Genomic DNA, 26,363 nt, shown 5'->3' with positions numbered 1-26,363 from the left:
ACACGTCTGCTTTCTCTCCGGGTTGAAGGCTGCCACCTGCACTTGCACCCCTAACTCCCTGCCCATCACCTGCCCCAGAGCAGTCCGTCCTTCTGCATTTCCCCACTTCTCTAAGTCCCTGGCTGAAAATGCGGAAGTCATGCTAGATTCTTTCCTCTTTGACCTCCCACTTGCAGGCCTGCTAGGGGGTCGAGATCCCAGACTTGCTTCCATCCCCACAACATGGGCCCTGGGCTCCCTCTTGTTTACACACGATGGGGCAGACAGTCTCTGAACACACGAGAGCACATGCCCTGCAGCCCCAACACAGGCAGTGCTCGGTGAGGCAGGAACTGGCCGCCCACCATCTCCAACCTGGCTCCATCTCCACTGCCTCTCCTGGGTCCCGGCCCATCTGCTTCCACAGCCTCGTAAAAAGGAGCCACAGAAAGGGAGCAGGGCTAGACTGAAAGAGGAGAAACCCACCCACCACACAGTGACAGGAAGAAGGAAGGGCACTGAGACTCATCAGTGCCACCTGTGGAGAATGGGCTCCCACAGAAGCAGGAAACCGAGTTAGGGTACCAATGCCAGAGAGGGAACAGTGTCCTCCTCCCCTAAGTCACATCCCAGCTGAGCTTCACTCTAAGTCATTCACTTCCTTCTGCTACTTGTTTCTACCTTTCCAAACTCCAAGCAGCACCAGTCACACTAACCAATATTCTGCTATCCAAGGCTGCATACGTCAGTAAGGCTGGACAAGCACTTCCTGTAATCTGTATGTGTTAGACAGAGCAGCTGCTCAAGAAATAACTGCTGCTTAAAGAAAACAGAAAATAAAGAACCAGACTTTTCTTACTGCTTTTAAAAGGGTGGCGTTTCACCACTGCGCCTGGACTCCCAACCCACCCAAATCTACAATGACAGGGACAAGGCTAAGCCGAAGAGGCAAACAGGGCTTGCATGAACACACAGACATGCACACACACAACTGTTCTCACTTACGTCTGGAACAATAACTGTAAGCTTGGGATTCAACGCATGATAGACTTTCCCAATGGCCCCCTTGTAACACCAGAAAGGGTTGTAGTCTTGCGCATACTTTGTGTTGGCATCTCGGGCAGTTGTAAAGATCTTGTACCAGATCGTGGCATTGCTGTACGTGTCAGGGACACAGTGTGGAGGCTGTCTGCAAGGAAAGGAGGGAAGACAAGTGCTCAGCGACCTGGCACGTCCATCTGGTCCCCCCACAGCATGGACACCGAACCTAGCAACACGTGCCAAGGAGAATACCAGGGGCCAGGGATTTAGCTCAGTGGCATCGAGTCTGCCTTACAAGCACAAGGTCCTGAGTTTGATCCCCAGTACCAACAAAAAAAAGAGAATACCATGTTTCTGACAACATTGTGTTTCTCTGGAAAAAATACCATTATACTTTTAGTTCGAGGTTTATTTTTTTTGTTCTTTTTGTTTTTTTGGTACCGGGGATCAAACTCAGGACCTTGCACTTGTGAGGCAGGTGCTGGAAACACTGAGCTAAATCCCCAGCCCTTGTTTTTGTTTTTTAAATGAAACACATAAAAGAAAAAAAGATACAGGCGTCTGACATTTAGGAGTCTGGATGTTGAATTTTTGCCTTCAGAACTCAACCCACAGTCCTCTCACATATAATGTGGCTAAAGAAGGCCCTGTTTCTTTTAGGCCATTTTTCTCAAATTATCTAAATTCTTAGTTACAAATAGAAGCTATACATATGAACTTTTGCATCAGGTATTATAATTCCAAATAAAATTTAACTTATCAGCTCTCATCCTGCAAACCTCTGAATGTCTAAAGCAAACAGATACAAGGATCATTCTTTTAAAGATTCCCCACACAACTTTTCTAAGTAGATTGTATCTTGCATATACTATTTCCTTTATGGAGAAAGGAGAGGCAAACTGATCAGAAAAAAAAAAACTGAAGTGAGTTCAGAAACAGTTTAATTTTTTTTTTTTTTTTTTTTTAATACCAGGGACTGAACTTGGGTCCTTGAGTCTGCGCAGCAGGCAGTGAAATCACTGAGCTAAATCCCCGGCCCCATGGGTTCAGAAACAGTATTGGAAAACAAAGTTCAATTTATACTCAACTTAAAAACTAATTCTGGAAAATGAAGACGAACAAAAACTTTGTTAGATAGTCTTATTATGAGTCAGGGATCAAAGCTCTTACTTCCTTTTTCTGTCTCACATTTCTTCTACTCTTGGAGGAAAGTCAGCCTACATCCGACAGCAACAGGGTAATTTTGCCACCGGGTGGAATACACAGAAGCACTACCTTTAGAATACAAACTAAACTTTAAATGACCCTTTAAGCGGGTCCGATCACAGACCATTCTAGAATGTAGCACAATGTAGGCCATGCTAAGAATTTCCTGCCCAGTCACTCTCCTGGCAAATGGGTGCAAGAAACACTTACACAGTGACAGGGAAGACATCGGGGTTGGCTGTGAGCGTCATGCAGGCTGTGAACACCACCTGCTCACAATGGCCATGAACAGCACAGTCATCCGAGCTCCAAGCAATAGGCAGGGTAAACGTAATGTTTATCTCCTCTTGGGCTTCCCTGCCTGTGAAAGAGAAATCAGGTTTTTAGTAAATAAAGGCCAGAGTTCCTATATCATTCTCTGGAATTCAAGTGAATCTTGGGCCCGGGATTTAGCTCAGTGGTTTTGCCGTCTGCTGCGCAAGCGCAATTCGATCCCTGGTACCAAAAAAAACAGAACCGTGAGATTCAAGTGCATCTTGAACTCCAACCCACTCAGGAATCATGAGGACTATGGAATCAGGAATATGAAGCTGGAAACCTGCCTTTGTGGGATTTCAGGAACATCCTGATCCCAGCTATGAGGCCCACTCAACACTGAGTGGAATAACACAGTGGCCAACAGAGAGGGACCAGCCACCTTTCAGCCAGGGCCTGGAGACACTAGCAAGAGCAGGCGGCACCTGAGTGGAGAAGCTTGGGCTGGGGGAACAGTGTCACGGTTTTAGCACCCGTACAGGCCGCTTATCATTTCCAGTCTGCTTTGAAATGTATCACTTCACTTAGAATTTACCATTACCCAATGGATGCAACCAAAGATGATGGTTCCTCTTTTACATATGTGCAACCTGAGGACCTGAATGTCTAACAGACTTGGGAAAGGTCAGGGGACCAGTGTATGATGAAGCCTCAATTGCAACCAAGGGTTCCAAGGCCAAAGCACTTGCTCCGAGCAAAACTCAGAGGTCACGGCACTGTGACACCATGACATGGCTTTACCTCCAGGAGGCACTTGGAGCCAGAGTGCCAGGCACTCACAAGTTCTTTTAACAGCTTCACAAAGGGAACTCTTCCAAGGCCCAGAACTCCCACATGAAGCCTTTCCTGATGCTTCCAGCTTCCACGGCTTCCCTGTCACCTGAATCACTTAGTCTGCCACGGGTTAGCACTGGCCAAGGGACAATGATCCACATTTTATAAGTGTTTATTTTTCCTATTAAATAAGCACTTAAATAGCATTGCCTTCATGCCAGGAACTCAGTGCTAACTCATGTTGTTTTGGTTTTTTTCTAGAATACCAAAATTCCGAGGGGGAGAGCAGATCTTCAGCTTTTTCTACTTCTACATAGTGGTGAGCTACAGCTGACCATTAAAACAACACGCAGGCATGGTACAGCACCTGCCCCCATGCTTGAGACCCTGGACTTCATCTCCAAATCACAGCGGGGCGAAGGGGACAGAAGTTCAGACAACACGACAACTATGGCAATATGTAATCGTCTGGTTAAGTACTGAAAATTCCAACAGGATAAACCTGAGTAAAAATGATAGGTGTAAACAAAATGTTAGTGTTAGAGTATAGTCTGAAATCCAAGTAGAATGGACTCCCCAAAAATTGAACCTGTGTTGGCTAGAAATCTTAATAATAAGATAAAGAGTCAATAAAACATTTTGCATGTGACAGGCACCGTACACAGGGAAATTCACAGGATCAGGAGATCCCTCTTCACTGCAATGCAGCAATGATTATTTTCAGTGTTCTGATAACTCACAACACTTGAGCTCCCAGCAGCAACAGCAGAAGGTGGCTATGAACTACTCCAGGAGGACAGCACATAGCACTGCCAGTTTCACACACTTATGATCCAGTACCACCCCTTTACATTTGCTTACATCCCTCTCCGCTGTGAATGGTGCTTTGCACCGTCCACTTACGTGTGTTAAGCTCTGATAAATCCTCACTTTTTAAAATATACTTGTGTATACTGTAAGGCAGTAAATGATTTAAAAATAAGCTATCATATGCACGTATTTTATGCATTCACAACATATTTTTTTCTTTTCTTTTCTTTTTTTTTTGGTACTGGGGATCAAACTTGGGACCTTCTGCTTGCAAGGCAGACAGTGGAACCACTGAGCTAAATTCCCAGCCCCTTTTTTCTTAATTTTTAAAATATTTCTAGGCTACAAGTTTATCTGTAAGTTTTTTCAAATTATCACAAAATCCCCCCACTCCACCCCAAAATCCAAGTATAAGTGGATCTGTGTAATTCAAACCTGTGTTCTTCAACTGTTAAAGCCAGTAACAGGCCTAGCAGCTTTCCAGTTTCTTTCTTTTTTTGGTGGGGCTGGGGATGGAAGCTGGAGAATCACACACACCAGGCAAACGCTCCATCCCTGAGCTCCGCCCCAGCCCCAAGTTTCCCAATCCAAGTTTGCAATGAGAGACTACTGCACAACGAGCACTTTACTAAGTGCAGAGATCCAAGTGGTTCCTTCTTGATTTCACACCGTTGGAACTCAACGTAAGACACACACATGCAGAAGCAAACAGCTCGATGGTTGATACTCATCTTAGTCGGTGCCTCAGAATTCTGAAAGGAAAGGGGCCAACACTTGCTCACCTGAAAGTCCAATCTGATGCCCCAAAATGGTCGAGTACAGATGGCTGACATTTCGAGAGAAGCCTCCGAAGGGCTTAAGGGGGTCCAGGGTGAGGGTGATTGCAACTGAGCTGTTCACCGGGCCCGAGTCCTCCAGAGCCTGGGGGGACTGTGTGGACGCTCTGGCATGCCCACTGGTCATTGTGCTCTCTGAAGCTGTGCTGTCGTTTGAGAGATGCTTTAATGTTTCATTTTCTGATACGCACAAGTCCAAGTCATTAAATCGAAGCAGAAAAGTATTCCAATCCTTCAGGAAAGTGAAATAAAGAGAAACAAATGTGAGCAGTCCCAAAGCCTCCCCTGCAGGAAAGCAATCAGGACCCGCAGTGTGGCCTCACGACAGGAAACTGATTCAGGCCGCCCTCTCAGGTCATGCCACAGTGCAGCCCCTCCCTCTCGAACTGGTCAGAGTATGTGACTTTCCTAATCACTTCCATATTCATGATCTAAATACAGTACCAATATGCTTTTTGTTTTGTTTTTTTGGTAGTGGGGATTGAACTCGGGACCTTGCGCTTGCAAGGCAGGTGGTGGCAGGATCTAAATATAAACCCTAAGCTGGCATGAGATATTAAACACACTGTGAGATCCAGAATGGCCTAGAATTAGACAAGGAAAGAGATAAGGGGAGGCGGGAGGGGTCGGAGAGAGGGCAATGGGCAGATGAACAGGACCCAAATGCATTATATGAATGTGTGGAAATACCACAGTGAAACCCAATGTTTTGTAAAATAAATAGGCACTAATAAAAAAAAGTATATTACACTTAGGAAGACTCACCCAGCCTCAGAATGAAACTGAAAAGAAAGCTTCGGCAAAAGTTGTAAAACACAACACATTAAGTCAAGTTCATTTAGCCGTTACAATTTTTTTTTGATACTGGGGATAGAACTCAGAACCTTGCACTTGCAAGGCAGACACCACTGAGCTAAATCCCCGGCCTAGTTACAATTATTTTTTAAGAGAAGGCTACCTTAAAGTAATTCCTCAAAAGGTCAATTCCATACCCTTGCTTCCTGTTCCTACAACACAAAACAGCAGTAAATTCCAATGCTCATTCAGTACTAGTTCCTCCTTGTCATGGACTCTGGACATAACTTTAGAGCAGGAGCACTTTCAAAAAGAAGGGCACAGCATGTTTTTAACTTCATTGTTGTTGTTTTTCAGTACTGGGGAGCAATCCAAGGACGCAAGCCTTACGTGGGGTGGGCAAGTCTCTACCACTGGGCCACACTCCCAGCCCCTTCTCTTAATATCACAACCCGCAGTGACATCACAAGCCAGTTTTTCAAACACATACAGAAAATATATCAAGGGTAAACAGACACCAATAAAGTAAAGGACTTGCCAGGGTCCATTTTCAATTTACCAGAAAACTAGAGGTGAAGTCATACTGTACAAGTGACAACACACCTGGAGGCACATGCCTGTGACACCAGCACTTTGGGAGGCCGAGGCAGGGAGAATCATGAGTTGGATTTCCTCCTTAGCAACTGAGCAAGACCATGTCTCCAAATAAAAAACAGAAATAAAAGGGCCAGGAATGTAGCTCAATGAGTGGCCCCAGCACTGCAGTCCATCAAGCAGTCACTGACAGCAAACCTAACCTAGGCTCCTGTGTCTCCCAAGTAGCCAAATAGAAGACAAAACAAGTTACATTTTTAATTACTCTAACAGTAGTGTTCATTTTAAAATGCCAATTAAGCAATCCGCACACAGTCAAGTGATCTTTGCAGCAGAAGTACAACTGCATGAGACACAGTAAAACTGCAACTGGGCGTACCAATCCCATTTTCCCTCACACCTACAAACTCAGCAGGCCATTCTAGTTCATCCCATCTAACCATTCATGCTGCAGACATGAAGGAACTGAGGGCCAAATCAAATCAGGCTTCTCCAGTTCCACAGCTCAAGACAGAATTAGCAACAATTTTTTTTTTTTTTTGGTACCAGGAATCAAACTCAGGGCCTCACACTTGCCAGGCAGGTGCTGTGCCATTGAGCTACATCCCGGCCCTCAGCAACAATTATAATTCACTGCCTGAAACTTTTCCCATACATGAATGCCTTTTCTACAAATCAGGACATCATTAGGTTAACCACTTGAAAGTAAAACCACAAAATTAAAAATAACCAAAGTTCTTCAGCTTTCCTACAAAGCTTGAGTCCATGTCAAAAGCCAGCCAAAGGCAACACCAGGTATCATTTTGATTACTAAGGGCTAATTATCCAGGCTACATCTTTTAGCCAGTGGTCTTGATCAAACACTCAAGACAGACTCAAGGTCTACGAGAAAGAAATGCCAGGATGCTGCCAAGCTCTGGCTGTGACCAGGATGTTCATTTTCTCCCCTAATATGGGTACAGCTAAGGATTCAGCTCAGGTCAAGAAAGAGGGAGAATTAAGCCAGCTAGCTAGCTTCCTGGTAAGAAACTCTCTGGAAGGGTTTCATCACAGAAATAACTTAAACTTGTTACTTTAACTGTGCTACAGTTCACACATGAAGACTGTCCCTCCTCCCAAGATCAGCTGTGACCTAGAATGTCACAGAGCACAGGAGAAAGCCATGATACCGATGACAGAGAACTCTCCTCTCCATACTAGGCATACACACAGATACCCCTCAATCCCCATCCCTACTCCCACCAACAAACAACCCAAGAAAAAAAAGTGTAAGAGAAGATACTCAAGGAATATAGTAAGATAGGAACTAACTTGTCCTATGGGAAACTTTACCAGTCAAGTCACCGTATCATTAATTCACCATAATTTCTAATATATAAATTTGTAAGTGAGTATATTATCATCCACTTCTCTTAAACAAGAATTATTAAATTTTTTATTGCTTTCTAGTGTGTAAAATATACATTTAATATTTGCATGTGTTAACTATAACTTACCTAGCTTAAAAATTAAAATGCCCCAATAACATTTAAACTGCCCAAAATGTAAAAACCAGAAGACAGATCTATAATATTTTCCTAGCTTAAAAAAGAGAAATACATTTGGAAATAAAACCGTTCTTTAAAAAAATGCCACTGGGGGCTGGGGATTTAGCTCAGTGGTTCCGCCGCCTGCTACACAAGCACAAGGACCCGAGTTCGATCCCTAGTACGAAAAAATAAAAATAAATAAATAAATACATACATACATAAAAATTTTAAAATGCCATCAGTACAGCTAATAAAACTAAATGATGAATTTGAGATAGCAAATGTTCCAAGTTTTTTCCAGGTGGCCGGTGCACACTTGTGGCCTAGAACTCAGGAGGCTGAGGAAGGAGGATCACAAGCTCAAGGCCACCAAAAAAAAGTGTGGTTTTCAAAATCAGCAACAAGTAACTTAGTATGAACATCAAAAAAGTGAGTTCTCTAGCTTTTTGCCATGGATAAGTTTATAAATATACTCTCTAAAATGCATCAGCATTTTCACTGCTGAAAATGGTAACATTATTTAAATCAAATAATAACTATTTCCTAACAAAGTAGGTCACAGGGAGATGAAAACATAAAATCCTGAAAACCAGTCTTTTTTACCAGGAGCAAGAAGTCACAGCAGAAGAAAAAAAAAAAAAACCAAAACAAAATGAAGGTATATGGAAAACCAAAAAGTGTTTCCCCCTCTCCAAAGTCTAGTCAGCCCGAGCAGAAAAGCTGGAACATACCTCTGCCATTTCAGGTGACTTAATCTCCTTGATTTTGAAGAAATAGCCCAGGGTCAGGAAGGCGATGGCCATGGCGCTGACACTGATCATAAAGACCACCAGGGGTGGCCGGCTGCTGATGTACAGCTTCAGGTTCTCCAGGGGGTTGATGCTGAACATTATTCTGATCAGCTCCACCTGCAGGAAATGGAGCAAAAGATTCAGGATGACCTGACAAAAGGGAAGCTAGGATTCTTGCTTTGTTTCCCTGGGTGGTGCTGGGGCTTACGGGGTTACTAACTGTTGAATTGAAGTGTCTGATCAATAAATTCATTTCGGGGCCAGGGATTTAGCGCAGTGGTTCCACTGCCTGCCTTGCAAGCACAAGAACCCAAGTTCGATCCCCAGTACCAAAAAAATAAATAAAATAAAAAATAAAATAAATTCATTTCAAGGGGGTGAAGGTGTAGCACAGTAGTTAGTTCAGCACATGCTTAGTAGGTGCAAGGGCCTGGGTTCAATCACCAGCACGATAGACAGACAGACACACACACACACACAGATACATATAAATAGGTTCAAAAGGCTAGAAGGAAAAGAAACACTAAATGTTAACTGTCATTATCTCAAAATGGTTGGTTGGATCTTGGGCCGGGGATTTAGCTCAGTAGTTCCAGTGCCTGACTCACACGCGCAAGGTCACAAGTTCAACCCCCAGTACCAAAAGAAAAAAAAACGAACAAACAAACAAAAAAATTGGTTGGATCTTAAAAGATACATTCTTTCAATTTGAATCTTCTAAATATTCTATAAGTTCTGCTATTTTCATATCCTTTAGGAAAATGTTTAAACAGATCGCATGTGCAGAAATAAACCAAAGATGTCCCCATCTCCAACAATGAAAAGCTTAAGTGTCACCAACCTCCTGTCTTGGTCCCTACCCATGTTCCTGTGCACCTGTACCTGACGCACCCACTGGGTTTACCCCTCTCCCTGCTTAAAAGCCAGCCTGGAGAGGGTCCCAGGGGCCACAGCTGGATAAGGTTAGCAACAGGGTTTCACCGCCCTCACATCCCATTCCCTGAACTCAGCCAGGCCACACCAGCCTTGTAGTTTTTCAACAGGGACCACAGATCAGGCTGGGGATCTTGCCACTCTTCTACATGACCAACTTGGGCTGCTTTTCCATTTATTTAGGTTCTCATTCACTTCAACAGTTTCTATTTTCAAAGTGTTAAGCTTGCACTCTTGTTTATTCTTAAGAATTTGATTCTTGCAATTTTTGAAAATGACCTACCTGAAGGCTTTCACTTCAGGCTGGGATGCTTTTCCTAAAAATTTTGCCAGGCTTCTCTTTTACAACACAGGCATCCGCTCAGCTCCTAGGAGCAGACCTTCCCAACTACCCACCCAGTCTCTCAGTGCCTCTCCATTTCCTCCACTCTGGCTATGATCAGTCAAGAGAAGTTCTTCCAACCTGTGTGCTGTCTGTGACCCTCATTGTGAGCTCCACAACAGCAGAGGTATTTTTTTGTCTTTCTTGTTCAGTGCTACAGCCCCAGCCCCTAGAAGCTGGCACACATGAGCAGGTGTGGTGTGAGCATACAACCAACATTAACAAAAAGAAATTTTTAAAAACAAGTCTGTCCCAACTTTTAAATTCTAGCACAAAAAGATGCATGAGCAGCCCCTAAGAACTAGCAGCCACCAGCCAGCTGTGTGCGCCTTTGTCTTTTACAAAAGCCCTCTGGGGTGGAAAACAGCATTTCTTCCCTCTCCTAGGAGGCAAGCTCAGTCCTTACACTGGCAAGCAGCACTCCCAGTGTACCATTACTGCACTGTTACAGTGTGATCACTGACACTGTATCTGAGAATTGGGGAAAAATGACACATCGTATTTATCTTGTGCTTTTTCATTCACTCACCATTCTGTTCTTGAGATGTTTCTCCTGGAGTCCATGTTATCTAGTCCAGGGGGAATCTACCGCTAGACATGCAACTGCTCTACAGGTGAGTTACACTGAGGAGTCCCACTAGCAGGGCTCTTCTTCAACCTGACCTGACTCCGTCAGACTGCTCAGCAAGGAGGTTCCCCTACCCACCTCCATAAGGGACCCTGCTCAATTTCCCAGCGCTAGAGCCAACACTCCAACTTCTAATGTATTCTGATATGGGGCAACAAGACAGACATAAAATGGTACCTGTTATTTTAAATTGCATCTCCCTGGAATCCAGTATCTTTTCACTTTCTATCAGTCATTCATGTTTATTCAAAAGTAAACTGCCTGGCCAGGTAATCCTAGCTGTAATCCCCCCTACTCAGGAGGCTGAGGCAGGAGGATCACAAGTTCCAGGCCAGCGTTGGCAACTTAGTGAAAGCCCATTTCAAAATAAAAAAATATAAAAGGCTGAGGAAGCATCTCAGTGGATGAGCACTTGGCTTGCATGCATGAGGCCCTCGGCTCAACCCTCAGCATGTCAAAAAAAGAGAGAGAGAGGGCCAGGGATTTAGCTCAGTGGTTTTGCCGCCTGCTGCACAAGCACAAGGGTCCAAGTTCAATCCCCAGTACCAAAAAAAAAAAAAAGAGAGAGAGAATTCCCTGAGTCCCTTGGTCATTAACTGCTAGGGTGTTATTCTAATTCTTATTAATGTATACAAGTTCTTTTTATTAGATTTTGATTTTTATTAGCTTTTGACCATTTTAGTCCGTGGATTTTCTTTAATATGTTTTATGGCGTGTCTTACCCTAGGAAAAGTTCTTGATATTTTTAACAGCTTTACTGAGATATATTTCACATAACACACAATTCAGCCACACATAATATGCACTTCAATGATTTTTACTATATTCACAGATCTGAACTACAATCACCACACATGAACAGATTTTTTTTTTTTTGGTACTGGAGATCAAACTCAGGACCTTGCACTTGCAAGGCAGGTGCGGTGCCACTGAGCTAAATCCCCAACCCGAACAGATTTTAATTTCTGAACCTTTTCATCACCTCATGAGGAAACAGCAACTGTCCATTTCTCCTGGCTCTAATCCAACCACTACCAGCACTGGTACTTCATTCCTTCCTATTGCCAAAAAATACTCCATTGTACAGAATATGTTATTTATCCATTCAGCAGCTGATAAAACACTGGATTCCTACTTGCTCTCGTGAATAACCACGCCTAGCTTCTACATTTACTCTTTAGAGGAATTAGTAGACTGCTTCCCAAAGTGGCTGTACCACCCTGCTCTCCTATCAGCAGGGTGTGCTTCAATTTCCCCACAACCTTGCCAACAATTGTTAAGATCTGGTTTTTGGTTTGTTCTGAGACAGGATCTATGTATTCCATCCTGGCCTCAAGCTCCTGGCGATCCACCTCCTGCCTCTGCCTCCCAAGCACTAGGATTATAAAGTGTGCACTACGACGCCCAGCCCATGATCTGTTCTTTATTGTAACAATCATAGCAGGCATGAGGTAGCATCTCATTGTATTGACTTGCATTTCCTTGATTACTAGATGGTCCGGATTTTAAAATGTATTTCCTTATATAACTATATATGTGTGAATTATTTGGGAACACCTTCCCTATTATTACAGTTCATAATTTTTTCATTACTTTCTGCAAGTTTTAAAGCTTTACTCTTTACTTACGGTCTCTCATCTACTTGTAGTTGCTTTGGGAAGGCTAGAACCTGGTTTCTGTTGCATTTGTTCTATCCGAGTGGCCAAGGTCCAATGCCCTTTATTGACCTACGCATCTTCTTCCCCTGGACGGGTGACGCCGCCTCTCCCGCAGCAAGCTGCCTCATGCACACTGGTCTCTTTCCAGGCCGTCTCTTCCGATCCATGGCTGTGTCTGCCTCTCCCCCACCTCAGAACCGCACAATTTTAAACCTTGCTATAGACTACAAGAAATCTACCATTTTATTACTATTCAAAACTGTCTTGGCTATTGATCCTCTCTTATGAATTTTAGGTTCCAATTACGAAGTTCCTACAGCTTGCTGAGATCTAAATGGGAAGCAGACACTAATTTAAGAAATTAATGGTAACCTTACAACATTGTGTTTGCTAAACTGTGAATGTGCCACCTCTGTGCACTTACTTGGTCTACTTTTCTTTTTCAATCATTTTTAAAGCTTTCTCTAAAGGGGCTGCAACTAGCTCAGCATCAAAGCGTACGCTTACCATGCCTGAGGTCCTGGGTTCCATCCCCAACACCATAAAAAAGGAGCAAAAGCTTTTTCTAGAAAGGCCTCCATATACCTTATTAGGTAAATTCAAAGACATACTAATTCTTGCAGCTATCAGTGATTTCTATGAGTTAACAAATTATATTTCCAATTGATTTTATACAAACACAAAAGACTTTGACATAGTGATCTTAACTCTATTCACTTTGCTGAAATATTTTAAAATATAGCCTGTTTCTGGCTTCAACTGGATTTTCTGTGTAGACAATCATAATGTTTACAATTAGCTGCATTTCTTCCTTTCCAACCCTTATGTCATTTTTTTTCTACTTCTGACTACAACCTTCAAGGAAATAATGAACAGAAGTGGCAAGAACACAACATCATGGCTCATTCTTGACTTTACAGGAAACGCTCTTAAGCTTCACTGTTAAATATAGTGTATGTCACAGGTTTCTGATGGAAATTCTCAGGAGGTGCAAGACTTACTCCTATCCCAAGTCTGCAAAGAGATTTCCATTATGAATGCTACTTATCTACAGGGCAGAAGAGCTGGGGATTGAACCTAGGGCCTCTGCTTGCTGAGTACCTGCTCTACCACTGGGCTACAGCCCTCGACAGCTATGACATTTTAATGGATGCTTTATCTGCAGCCTCTGAGTGATCAGTTTTTCTCCTTGAATCTGTTAATTTAAACTGTCAGATTATTTTCATGTTGACTCACACTTATACTCTGGATAATTCTCACATGATCACATTTTCTTGTTTTGTGCTGGGGACTGAAGCCAGGGCCTCACACATGCTAAGCACATGCTCCACCATAGGAGTACATCTCTAGCCTCAATCACGATTTATAAAACCGACACTTATGTTTGCCACATTTTATTTTGAATGCTCACATCTACTCATATGAGATAAAATTATAAGCCACCTATGATATTCTCCACAACTGTGTATACTCTTGATATATAAAAATTAATTGAGTTTGTTCACTCCAGCTACTTTGTGCACAATGTGAGTAAGATATGCACTTCCATTACGTAGAAATTCGATAGACCTTGCCCAGAAGACTATCTGGCTCTGCCAAGTCTTTAGTTTTGTACTTTGGTGAGGTTATCTTCACTATGTACTCATGTTTTTAATGGCTATAAATCTATGTTTTCCATTTCCAAAGAGTCAGTTTTGAAAAGATACATTTTTCTTGGAAATTACCCATTTTACATTGTTGTTTTTTTGGAGGGTTTTTTTGGTACTGGGGATTGAACTGAGGACCATGCGCTTGCAAGACAGGCAGTGGAACCACTGAGCTAAATCCCCAGCCCTTTGTTTTTTAATCTTTATGGCTGAGTACTGTAATTTTCTTTAAATATTAATTTACTTAAAAAACATTAATTTACTTGTCATCTTTTTTTTTGATACAATGCTCTTCAGTGTGTGTGTGCACACCCGAGTGTGGTACTGAGGATTAAACCCAGTGCCTTACACTGAGCTTCCTCCTCAGCCCTCATGTGTTACTTTGAGATGAGCTCGCTAGGTTCCCCAGGCTGACCTCAAAACTGTGATCCTTCCTCCTCCACCTCCCGAGCAGCTAGGATTACAGACGAGTCATCATGTCTATAACCCACTGCCTTTTTCTCCCTGACTAGGGATTGAACCCAGGGCCTTTGCACTCAGCTACAATTCCCACCCTTTTTTTAAAATTCTGAAATAGGGTCTCACTGAATTGCTAAACTGCCTAGGCTGGGCTCAAACTTGTGATCCACCTGCCTCAGCCTCCCAGAGTAGTGGATTACAGATATGTTCTACTACACCTAGTTCTGCCTGCTCTTTTTTTTTTTTTTGGTACCGGGGATCAAACTCGGGTCCTTGCGCTTGCGCAGCAGGCGCCGAAACCACTGAGCTAAATCCCCAGCCCTGCCTGCTCTTTTTAATCAACCTCACCAGTCTTACCACTCTTTTTTCTAATTCCAACACATACTTTTTATTTTTCTTTCTTTGGCAAGGGGGGGCGTATACTGAGGATCAAACCAGGGTTTGGCACAAGATTGGCAAGCATTCTAGCACTGTTACTGCCCCAGCTCCACATATTTTTTATCATCTTCCTCTGTCTGCCTTCTTTGGATTCACTCACTTGAGCCTTTCTAACTTCATCAGCTGGAATCTTCACTCGTGCTTTTTCTTTTCTTTTTTTGTACCAGGGATCGAACTCAGGTCCTTGCACTTGCACAGCAGGTGGCAAAACCACTGAGCTAAATCCCCAGCCCCAATTTTATACAATGATATAGCTAAGCAATCTTTCCTTTTTTTTTTTTTTGGTACCAGGGACCAAACTATGGACCTTGCACTTGCAAAGGAGGCAGCGTAACCACTGAGCTAAATCTCCAGCCCTCATGCTTTCTTTTCTTCTCTAAGGCAGGCATTTCAGAATGTGGACTCCCCTACTACTCTCCTTAGCTGCATTCCTTCCCTCTCCATGTTCATCAATGCAGCCCATCAGCGAGCCCTTCAGATCCACCCACTCTGCTCCTCTGCTAGTTGAGATGACAGAGACAAACTGTATCCGCTCTCTGCACCCGAGACCTCTGTCCTCGTGCCCACTGATATCTATGCATCCCTAGGGCATGACACATCCCTAAACGGACCCACCAGGCTCTTCCAGTACTGTCCATCTCAGTCCACAGCCTCAAAAGCATCCTAGCCTTCTGCTTTATTTCCCACTCCCAAGCAATTACTTAGTGCTGAAGACTCCATTTCTTTGAAATTACATCTCTTATTTCTGCCTCTTACTTTCCATTTCCTTCTGCAATTCATAATCTTTTCATGACTACTGCAACAGTCTCAACTGGTTCCCCTCCTACCCGTCAGACAGCCCAACCTCAACACTGCTCTCAAAGTAATTTTTCCAAGGAATCTAGCCATGCTACTGCCTCAGTCTTTCAGAGCTCCAAATGACCAACAAAGGCCAACCTCCTCAGAAAGCCAGTCCACCATGAGCCAGGTCTTGCCTACTTCTCAATGTCCCTTACTCTGTCTGTTTGCAATTCCTAGAACATATTAGACAAAGTTGTAGCCTACTTACTTATTGGTACTGGAGATTGAACCCAGGCCCCCTCCCCCGCTCCCTTTTTTTTTTTTGAAACAGGGCCTTGTTAAATCACTGTGTTGCCAGCCGGGACTTGAATTTGCAATCCTTCTGCCTCAGACTCCCAGGGTCCTGGGATTACAGGCTGTGCTACCATGCCTGGCAGCTTCAAGTTTTTCTTTCCACCAGTCCTCAGACCTCCATGAACCACATCCCACTGTTTCACACCCATCTTCAAGACTCATCTCCAGGGCTACTTCCTCTATGAAACTCTTCAGGCCCCTCCTACAACCCCTACAGGAGCAGGGACCACTTTCACTTTATGCACTCGAGTTCCTATACAACCTCCTAACACATGACTGGACCCCCTCATTACAGCTATCTTCCTGGCCTCACTGTCCGCCTCTGAAGGGTCCTCTTGTCTCTGCATGTCAGTGTGTAGACAGAAAATAGGTGGAGAAGAGGAGAGGGAAGAGGAAAGACCGATGGACGGGTGCCAAGTTATAGTTAGACAGGACCAAGCAGTTCAGGTGAGTTACTGTAAAAAAGGTCGACTACAGGGCCTGGGGATTTAGCTCAGTGGTTCCGCCGCCTGCCTCGCAAGCACAAGGACCCGAGTTCGATCCCTGGTACGAAAAAAAAAACAAAAAAACAGGTTGACTACAAATACCGATGATGTACTGTGCACTTCAAAAACCAAAAGAAATGATTTTGAAAGTTTTTAACATAGAGAAGTGATGTTTAAGGAGATAGATGTTTGGCCTGATTTAAGCATTACACGATGTATACATGCATTGAAACATCACGTTACCCCACTAATACGTATGATTTTTATATACTGGTTAAAATTTTAATTTAAAAGACAGTGATGACAGCTGGGGCTACACCTCAGGGCTAGTGTGCTTGCCTAGCGTGGGCAAGGCCCTGAGTTCCATTCCTAGCATCATCATCATCATGTAAAGGTTTAAAAGTACAAGTTCATTCAGTGAGTGAATCAAATAAGTCCAGGCTTAAAACATGATCACGTCTAAGTGGGGCACAATGGTACATGCCTGGCATCTGCTATGCCAGAGACTGAGGCTCGAGGCTCACTTGAGTCCTGGAGCATGAGACCAGTCTGGGCAACACACTAAGACCCTGTCTCAGGAAAAAAATCACTTCTGGGAGAACTACCAGTCACTAAAATCTTAACACCTCAGAATAAATGCCCAAACTAGCAAATATTGTCATGGCAAGCCAATTCAGTGTAGGAAAACTTCCAGACTAGGGTAACTATAGTCATTAAAAGACCAAAAGCATTTTCAAATAAAACAAATTAAGTCAAAGTATTTCACCAACTAAAAATTACTTTCTACTATTCACAATCATTTTCCAACCAAAAATTCATCAAGGATAAATGAATTTAGTTCCCCTGTAAAGAGTTACAAAAAAGTTTCTGTAGTCTTTGCAATGGTAAATGTTACTTTCAATTAAAGAATAAGCTATGGTCGGCTTGGGGAAAAGAAAAGAAAAAAGGAAAGCACTCATCTGACCTTTTTCCCCAAAATTCATTGCAACTCCAATTAAGCCAAGAGTCCTGCTACTTACCAGGATACAGAATGAAGTGACCAGGGCTGGGAGACAACTCTGAAAAGTCCGGGGATTGAAAGGACACAAACCCCGGCGAAAGGCAATGGCCCCTGCACACAAAATCTTGTGAGTAAAGCCCACAACACAGTAACCAGAGCCCTGAGGCAGCTCAATGATGACGTTCAGCTGCAGACTGGTGGCTGGAGTAGCAAAAGGCAAGGCTGTAGTGACTTCCCTGAAGACAGACCTCGGCAGCCCAGCCCACAAGTTACAATGGAGACGGGAGGGTTCTGTTACAAAGCTCCTGGAGACCAACTTGGCCAAACATATCAATAGAGTTCAGCCCGGCACACTAAAAGCTCTGCCATTCTGCCTGGGAGAGCTTAACCACAGGAAACACCCGCTGCTCAAAACAAAGACTTAAGGACTAAAATACTTACCTTGGGAGTGTTTAAAATAGTAAAAAATGGAAAACTACACATCCAACAAAATAGCAGGGGACTGGGTAAATAAATATGCTACCTAATCAGGAAGAAAACAATCTAGCCATTAAATACAGGATCTGCACTAGCACACAGTTGTCCCTCCTCCCTTGGTATTTCCAGGGGATCAGTTTCGGGACCCCTCCCCCCTTTGAATACTAAAACCTGTGGACACCCAAGTCCCTTCTATAAGATGACATGGTGTTTACAATCTACGCTCATCCTCCCATATACTTTAAATCATCTCCATATAACTTACTATACCTAAAACAATGTAAATGCCATGGAAATAGTTGTTACACTGTATTGTTTAGAAAACAAAGACAAAGAAGAAAGTATGGCTCTGAATTTATACAGAATGGGACCTTTTCAAGTTTTTAAGTCTGAGTTGGTTACATGAGAAACAAAAGAACATGCTCTCAAATGTTAACACTACTAGTTATCCCCAGCAGATAAGATTCCACATATCTTCCTTCTTTTTAAAATGTTTTATCATAAATACAGGTCTAGGGCAAGGGATTTAGCTCAGTGGTTCCGCTGCCTGCCTCGAAAGTGCAAGGACCTGAGTTCGATCCCCAGTACCAAAAACAAACAAACAAAAAAATACACATCTAAAAACATTTTTTCTTTGGCAGTGCTGGGGGTCAAAACCAGGTGCTCACGCTCCACCTGAGCTATACCTCCAGCTCTGTCTCTAATAATTTTCAACAACAAAATTTATAACTATAATTGTCAATTGTTCCTGCTGATTTAGGAATCAAAGTAAGGCCTCCTTAAATTTTACTATATTATGGCAATAAATAGGAAAAAACACAAGTTAAAAGAACGATTTCTTCAATCAACCTAGAAAAAAGAAGACAGAAAGCAGAACGGTCCTCCAGCCTGTCCTGGTGCTAGGAAAGGTCACCCTTCACTGGCAGTGACCGGCACTTAATGGGCTCCTATCTGTGCGAAGCCAGGGGAGAGATGGAAGAGAACACTGAGTGGAGGCTGCCCCAGCTGAGGATCTGCAAAGTGTCCCGCAGACACGAATAGGCTGCCCCAGCAGAGGCCAAGGGTGAGGGGACAGAGCCCAGAGGTACCCAGGACAGCACAGGAGAGCTTCTAAGGGAAAGTGGCAGCCAGAGCCTAGACCTCTCTGCTCTTCACTAGGTTCGCCAGGGGATGAGCTCGGCACCACCTCCACCTGGCCTGGCGAGATCACCAATGGCCTTTGAGACTGAGCTCTGGCCAGGGAGAAATCAAATGGCTAGGAAATAAAGCACAAGGATGGGGAAACTGACCAGAGCTACACACCACTAACTCAGCTGAAAGGGAGCAGGGGGTGTGGGATGCTGGCTCGGTGGCAAGCAAGGAAATACAAAGTCACACAGAGCAGAAAAGAACTCTGAAGAGGGGAAGGTCTCCCATGGGATCAGGGGAAGTAAATTAACATTCATCGCAGAGGCGCACCCAGCCTTTCCAGACCCCTCCCTCTCACCAAGCACATGTACTTTAAAGTACACCACATGATACTTCCCTAAATTCTGAACTAGTTTTATTCCAGTTTTACACTAGAATCTTTGGGCTGAAGGATTCTCTACTCCCAGACAGTATTCCCTAAATAGCTTCATATTTTACCTAACTTATTTGCATTGAAGGTGCACCAAACACTGCCTGTGACCCAGAACAAAGTTCACAGAACAACAAGACCAGCATCCATCCTAAAGTAGACTCTACCTTGGGCTAAACAGGAGGTCTCCACAGCTCTCCTACAGTCACACCTGGGAGACCCGGGCGGACCGGGAGGGGGCGCAGGGAGGGCAGGCCTGCTCCAGGACACACACTGCTCCTCTGCTCCAAACAGCAGGATGTCACCGGAAGAAAGCTTCATTTTGATACAAAGTAAAGAAGGGCTGGAGCCTAGTTAGTGATAGATTACTTGCTTCCCATACATGAAGCCCTGGGTTCCATCCCCAGGCATCCAGTAGTACTTTTCAAATAGCCCGCAATGTTTGAGACATGTGAAAGCTGTTAAGGCAAGGGTGGCAAAGCAAGGTTAATAAAGAGCAGTAATCACTGCAGATACCCAAGACCTGGCAGAGGTGAGAACTCGTGCTGGTTCAAAGCAGCCCTGGTCCACCCAGGCACAGCAGCTAGGAAGAGAAACCATCCTTCTTCCTCCATAACAAGACAGCAAGTACCAACACAGCAGATCTTCAGAGAAATGAGACCCAGGGAAGACAAAGAACACTTTAAGGCCTCCAGTGACCTCTGAGATGCTGCATCTGAAGCCTGAGTCCGGTCCTTAACACTCCTTGGCACACCCTCTCCCAGCTTCCAGGACGCCACTCTCCTGGTTTCCTTACAGTCACTGGGCCACCCTTCCTCCCATGCTCCTGCAGTGGCCAGTGTTCCCCCCAGCTCTGGCTGGGGTCTCTATTCAAGGGGGACACATTCGCTCATGGCTTCATGCCAAGGTTATGAAGGGATGTGATCAAAGATATGGTGAGTTTCAAAATTACACTAAGAGGCATACTGTCATGAATTGCCCTCAATTTACGACCCCCCACCTTCAAACACTTATCCCAACATTCTCACCACTTTCTGAAGCAGCTCTGGAGTCCTCTTTCAAGAGTGTCTTTAGTTAACACAGCCACAGCTGCCTCAATGTCCTGAGTCGATTGAAAGCATTACCCTTCATGGTCCTCTTCCTGCTGAAAGGCACAGCCGTCTGCTAGTGACCTTACCAGTTACCAAGTCCTGTGGTTTCCGCTCTTGGATGACTCCTGGAAGCACTCTCCCTGCATGCCCCGACACAGGCTCCACCCTGAGTACCACTCCAGTGTGCTCAGCTCCAGGATGCGCCCCCCCTTCTGTGCTCCTCCCACAAACAGTGCCCCACACGTGAGGGCCTCAGCAATGACCTCCAGCATTGCTGCCTATTTTTTATAAGAGTGGCACTGTTCTAAGAGTTTCGCACATATACACTGTAATATATAATCCTTACATTTCCATTTTTTAGGTGGGGAAATTAAGACATAAGTAAGCCAACGTATTTGCCCAAGAAAATAAGTGTTAAGTGCACCTAGATTCAAAACAAGGTGGCCTCCAGACCCTGTGCACTAACCACGATGCTCTACAGCTGCCTAACAAAGATGAGTCTGAGTGAAGAGTCAACCCTATCAAATGAGAGAAAAGACTGAAAAGCACCCACAGAATTCTCCAATCAAAACATCAACAGTAAATGAAATCCCTTTCACTAGTGTGAGAGGGGCAGAAACCACCTCACATAGGCTAAAGAGTGAGAAAACAGCACACTTAGTAGCTACCACTTAAAGTATGCCTCACACCAACACACCAGCCACCACACCAGGTGCTTTACATACATCTTTTGTCAGGGGAGGTACAGGAAATCGAACTCAGGACCTTGCACTTGCCAGGCAGGTGCAGTGCTACTGAGCTAAATCCCCAGCCCCATACATTATATTTTTTAACCTTCTACACTGCTAGGTAGATATTACTGTCCTCATTTGTTGTTGTTGTTGTTGTTGCTGTTTGAGAAAGGGTCTCCCTTTTCAGTTCAGGCTGGCTCTGAACTATGTAGCCCAGGCTGACCTCGAAGTCTCACCAGTCCTCCTGCCTCAGCCTCCCGAGTGCTGGGCTTACAGGCATGTCCCACCACGCTCGCCTTATTACTGTCCTCATTGTAAATAAGAGGAAATGGAGTCAAAGAAGTTAAGTGATATGTACAACATCACACTGCAAACAAATGGCAGAGTTGGGTTCTGACCTAATTCATTTGACCCCAACACAACCAAGATTCAAGACAAATGCCAAGTTGAAAAAACAAACCAATTTCACATGCCATGGATACATAACATGTATTTTAGTCATTAACTTCGGTAAAAAGAACAAGTTGAATTTTTTTTGAAGTTTTAAATATTTTAACTTATTTTTCATCAAGGGAATTCCTATCTCAGCATTTTTCCATCAGAGCACAAAGCAAGAACACAATCATTTTTTCTTCCTGCTTCTTAATCTGATACAATTCCTAGGGCAGAACTTATACTAACTCAAATTTTAAATGCTCAAAAGAGAAACTACAACAGGAATCATGAAGTTGAAACTTTGTTGCTGAACATTCAGTTTAGGCAACATTAGCACTGTCATAAAGAGAAAAAAGAACAACACAGCCTGGCATAATTACATGTCTGTAATTTCTACAATTCATCTTTGGCTGTATTCCCACTTACAATTACTCAATGTATTGTTCCACTCTCAAAGTCATGACAAAACCATAGTACCTTCCAATATGCCCCTTCTCTTTTTGAAAAATAAATTCATCATTGTTCCAAGACTAAAAATAATTGTCTTTCTGGTTTTTTAACTATCTGGCCATCTTTTTTTTTTTCCCCTTAAATTCTTTTATTGGTACATTTTAGGTATACAATACATTTACATTTCTCATTGGGAACTTGTACCTTTACATGATGTATCTTGGTTGGCCATCTTAAAACACCAAAATTAAAAGTATGTATTAAAATTTAATAATTTGGGACTTAAACTAATCAGATACATAAGAAAATAAGTCATGAGCAATGCCAAAATTATTAAGTTAATGCTTAAGCTCAACATGAAATCTTACTGCAACATCAAAATTCAGTGTAAATACTGGGAAATGTTTTAAAAACAGTACTTGTAACCAAAGGTGCCAAAATCCAACTGCTAAATGACAATGCTTCATAGACTATGTTGTGGGGTCCCCAGAAGTACACTTATGTGTGTTATTATACACAGAAGTGCTACAAATCTCTAGTCAGATTTATGTGATTTCTACCTGGGGAAGATAATTTAAGGATTTCCAAATTTATAAAATAAAACTTACACAAATATTCCATTTGCTTAAAAACTCTATCTTTCCTCCATTTTTTTTTTGCTACGGGGAATCAAACTCGGGTTCTTGAGCTTTCAAGGCAGGTGGTGGAACCACTGAGCTAAATCCCCAGCCCCCGTTTCTTTTTATTTTAATTGGAATGTCAGAATAAAAGAAATGCTTAAAACCCTTTCACGTGGTATGGAATTATGTGGCATTTCAGTACTGACAGACACAACCTCTAGGTCTGCCATCCCTGGTTTATGTTACAGTGTAACATAAAGTGGTCCTGTAAGGACCATTCCTCTTCAGAGGCTTCTCTGGAAAGGGGGGAGATGGAACACTGGGTGGAAGGAAGAGGAGTCAGAGAGAAGCATTGAACAGTGAAGATGATACACTCCTGGTATGTTTAAAGAAAGGCTAAGACTGAAGTCCGAGAGGTCCTGAGACTAATCGTGTTCCAGAGCAATGTCATGCCATCTTGTTGGAACGACTCCAGATTCTTCAACAATACTGGGTAAAGCCAGGCGTGGTAGCACATGCCTGTAATACCAGCACTCCAGAGGCTGAGGCAGGTGGATCGCCTCAAGTTCAAGCCCAGCCTGGGCCACATAGTGAGTTCAAGGCCAGCCTGAACTACATAGTGAGAACCTGTCTTAAAAAAAAAAAAAAAAACTGGGTAAAAGAAACAGCATCTCTGTGAAACAGACTGGATGTTGTTAAACACACTCAGGAGACAGCTAAAAGGCTTCCATTTATCATTTGCCCATAGCTACTGGGACCACAGCAGAGCCCATCTCCTGCAAACTAAGCACACATACTAACACAACTCCCAGACACCAAATTTAATTTCCCAACTGTTAATACCAGACATGAATGACAAGCAGCATGTTTTCCACTGACCTTAAAATAAGCTAACCATTGCTCTATGTCACTGGCTGCTTAACAGAATAAGACAAACTCATCAAACGAAAAACAATTCTTCAGAACCCAGAAATCCACCAGAAGCCAGAGTGGCTAACAGCTGTTTCTCTGTCACATTTAACATGTGACCATGAGTACACTGACATGAGTACACTGCCAATACCTCAGGCAGCCAGTCTAGGTGCCCTTTCACCAACTGGTCCTGGCTTTTTCATTTCCCAGCTAAATCTGAATGGCCCCAATCTCCCTCATCTTTCTGGGTCCACCTTAGAGGCCCCTTCCTTTATGATTCTAACCATAACAAAATCCTTCTTCCGGCCCAAACCATAACAAAATCCTAACAGCTGGCATATTCCTGTCGTAATTCAGTCCTGCCACATTTTATTGCCTATTACTCTAAGTAAGTTCCTCACAGGCAGAAACTATATTTGGACTTAGCTCTCTCTCTCTCTCGCTCTCCCCCCATCCCGCGTCCTTCGCAGAGCAGCTGCAACTAGGGCCCAAAAAGACAATCGGCACTTGGTGACCTTAGTACCCAGAGGCCAGCCCTGATCCCAGTCCACCTGATCAGGCAAGAGAACCTTTACTACAAAGTCAATACAGGACCTGCTCACTCTTAGATTAAATGCCACTGAGTCGGGAAGTGAATGTTCGGTGCACAACAGGTCTATTTCTTCCCAGTATCCTTAGATGAAATGGGGAAGCTAAAAGGTATTCTTCCCTGTTAAACACTAACACCGCATTCGTACAAACGGCACACAGAAGCTGACCATGAAAGGTACTAACGGAGCAAACCAATTTATCAAGACTCATCATCAGCTTCGGAGTTGTTCTTCCCACTGCCTCCTACAGCTGCTCGCCTTTGAGACAGGTGAGTAGCAATTCAGGGGGCGCCACAACCTTTGCTGAGCAGGCTCCACAGACGCTCACCACTCGTCACCCAAGGAGGCTGTTCATTGAGCTCTAAACTCAGCCATCAGATTTTCTTCAACACAGGCCCCCTCACCAGATGCCTAACGGTGAAGGCGTTCAGATATTTCAAAACAGCCTTCCAGGCCTGGGCCTATTCCTAATGATGCCCATCGAGAGAACCAAAACTACATGGCCCTAGATGATCTTCAAGTCACCCTTTGGTTTATTAAAACATGCGTTAAGATAAAAACCCACCCCCTCTCTACATTCACCAGTCTCGCCGCACAGAAGACCCCCGTCCATTACCGGTTTCTGCACTCAGGTGAGTCTCTCCCTCCCACCTGCTTTCCGAGAGGTGTCTGATTTGCAAAAGGGGTTCGGTATCTCAAGCACTCCCCTAAGTCCAAAGTGGAAAACCACTAAACTGCTCCCCGTGCCGGCCTCCAATGAAGCGCGCCTGAGATTCCTACGTGGAAAGTCCGGCCATCCGTCCTGGCCCCGCGGCTGCGGGTGACAAACCCGGGTGGCGGCGGCCAGGGCGAGGCTGGCGGACCCAGGAGCCCCTCGGGATGGGGTGCAGTCCTGGGGGCGCTGGAGGAACCGGCGGGCCCGACCCTGACCCCGACCCCCGTCTCGGCTCACCCCGCCCGGCGGGCAGCGGCTCCCCGCGCCCGGCCCGGCCGCCCCGCTGCTTCACGGACGCCCGCGGCCCCGCTGGGCTCACTCGCGGCGGCTCGCGGCGGGCCCGGGGCCGCTCGACACCATCCTCCCCGCCGCGCCGAGGGCAGCGTCCGGCTCCACAGGGCCGACGAGACGACCAGAGGCCGGCCCGCCTCCCACCGCCGCGCTGACTCGAGCAGCCGTGGCTTCCGGGTGAAGAAAAAAAACCCAAAAAACAAAAACGCCACGGCCAACGATACAATGACCTCTGACACCTGGCATCCGACGGTGGCGCGGCCAGGACAAGATTTCTCAAACGCGCGGAGCCGAGACTCCGCCCCCTGGCTAGGCCACGTCAGGACGTTTGTGTCTGGAACGCGTGATGGTGGAATGTGGAATTGTGAGGGTGTACACCTGTCTATGCGTGTGCCCGATTGTGCCAGTGCGCATGTGTGCAAGAGTACGTGTGGCGCACTATGTGTCTGCATGTGCCGTGTGTGACGGCCGTGCGAGTGTAGTGTGTACATGCGTACATATGTATGGGGCACGCACATGTTTGTCAGTGCAGTGTGTGCATGCTCTTGTTTCTGTGCTGGTGTATTAATCACGACTAATAAAAGTATAATCTTGCAATGTACAATCATATTGTAAAATAATTGGCATTATCCAGTACACGTTAAAAAAGATACACAGGGCCGGGGATTTAGCTCAGTGGTTCCGCTGCCTGCCTTTCAAGCGCAAGGACTCGAGTTCAATCCCCGGTACCAAAAAAAATTAAAAAATAAAGAATAAAAAACAAAAAAGATACACAGCTCTGGGAGGCTGAAGCAAGAGGGGCCCAAGTTCGAGACAAACCTGGCCAATGTGACTTAGAAAATTCCTGTTCCCCCCCAAAAAATTTAGTTATTTGTTTATTTTACTTCTAGGGTTTTGGATATAGGGTCTCACCATATAGTTCAGGCTAGCCTTGAACTCACAGTGATCCTCCTGCCTCAGCCCCCCTGCTAGAGTTACAGGTGTGCACCACCACACCCAGGTCCATATATCTTTTTTTTTTTTTTTTTTTTTTGGTACCGGGGATCGAACTTGGGACCTT

General features: G+C 44.4%; 1 protein-coding gene across 4 annotated transcripts in view; it reads right to left on the bottom strand.

Annotated features, from left to right (window-relative positions):
• Tmem248 (transmembrane protein 248) overlaps positions 1-25,505 on the bottom strand; it is a 40,569-nt gene extending 15,064 nt beyond the window's left edge. For 2 of the 4 annotated variants that reach the window (XM_087195755.1, XM_087195756.1), the window contains exons 1-4: positions 8,611-8,787; positions 4,908-5,193; positions 2,437-2,587; positions 985-1,168 (exon numbers count right to left, since the gene is read on the bottom strand). In XM_087195755.1, the coding sequence (XP_087051881.1) occupies positions 985-1,168; positions 2,437-2,587; positions 4,908-5,193; positions 8,611-8,769 (780 nt within the window). In that variant the 5' untranslated portion in view covers positions 8,770-8,787. Of the gene's footprint in view, positions 1-984; positions 1,169-2,436; positions 2,588-4,907; positions 5,194-8,610; positions 8,788-17,452; positions 17,472-25,249 lie in introns of those variants that run through there. The other 2 variants (XM_004839999.4, XM_021254338.2) reach the window with 2 other exon arrangements.
• Between the last annotated feature and the right edge of the window lie 858 nt (positions 25,506-26,363).

Source organism: Heterocephalus glaber, unplaced genomic scaffold (genome assembly GCF_053883595.1).
Source record: "Heterocephalus glaber isolate CG9 unplaced genomic scaffold, H.glaber_assembly_v1.0 deba00001610, whole genome shotgun sequence".
NCBI classification, from domain to species: Eukaryota; Metazoa; Chordata; class Mammalia; order Rodentia; family Bathyergidae; genus Heterocephalus; species Heterocephalus glaber.
This window is presented reverse-complemented; position numbering and strand designations above follow the sequence as displayed.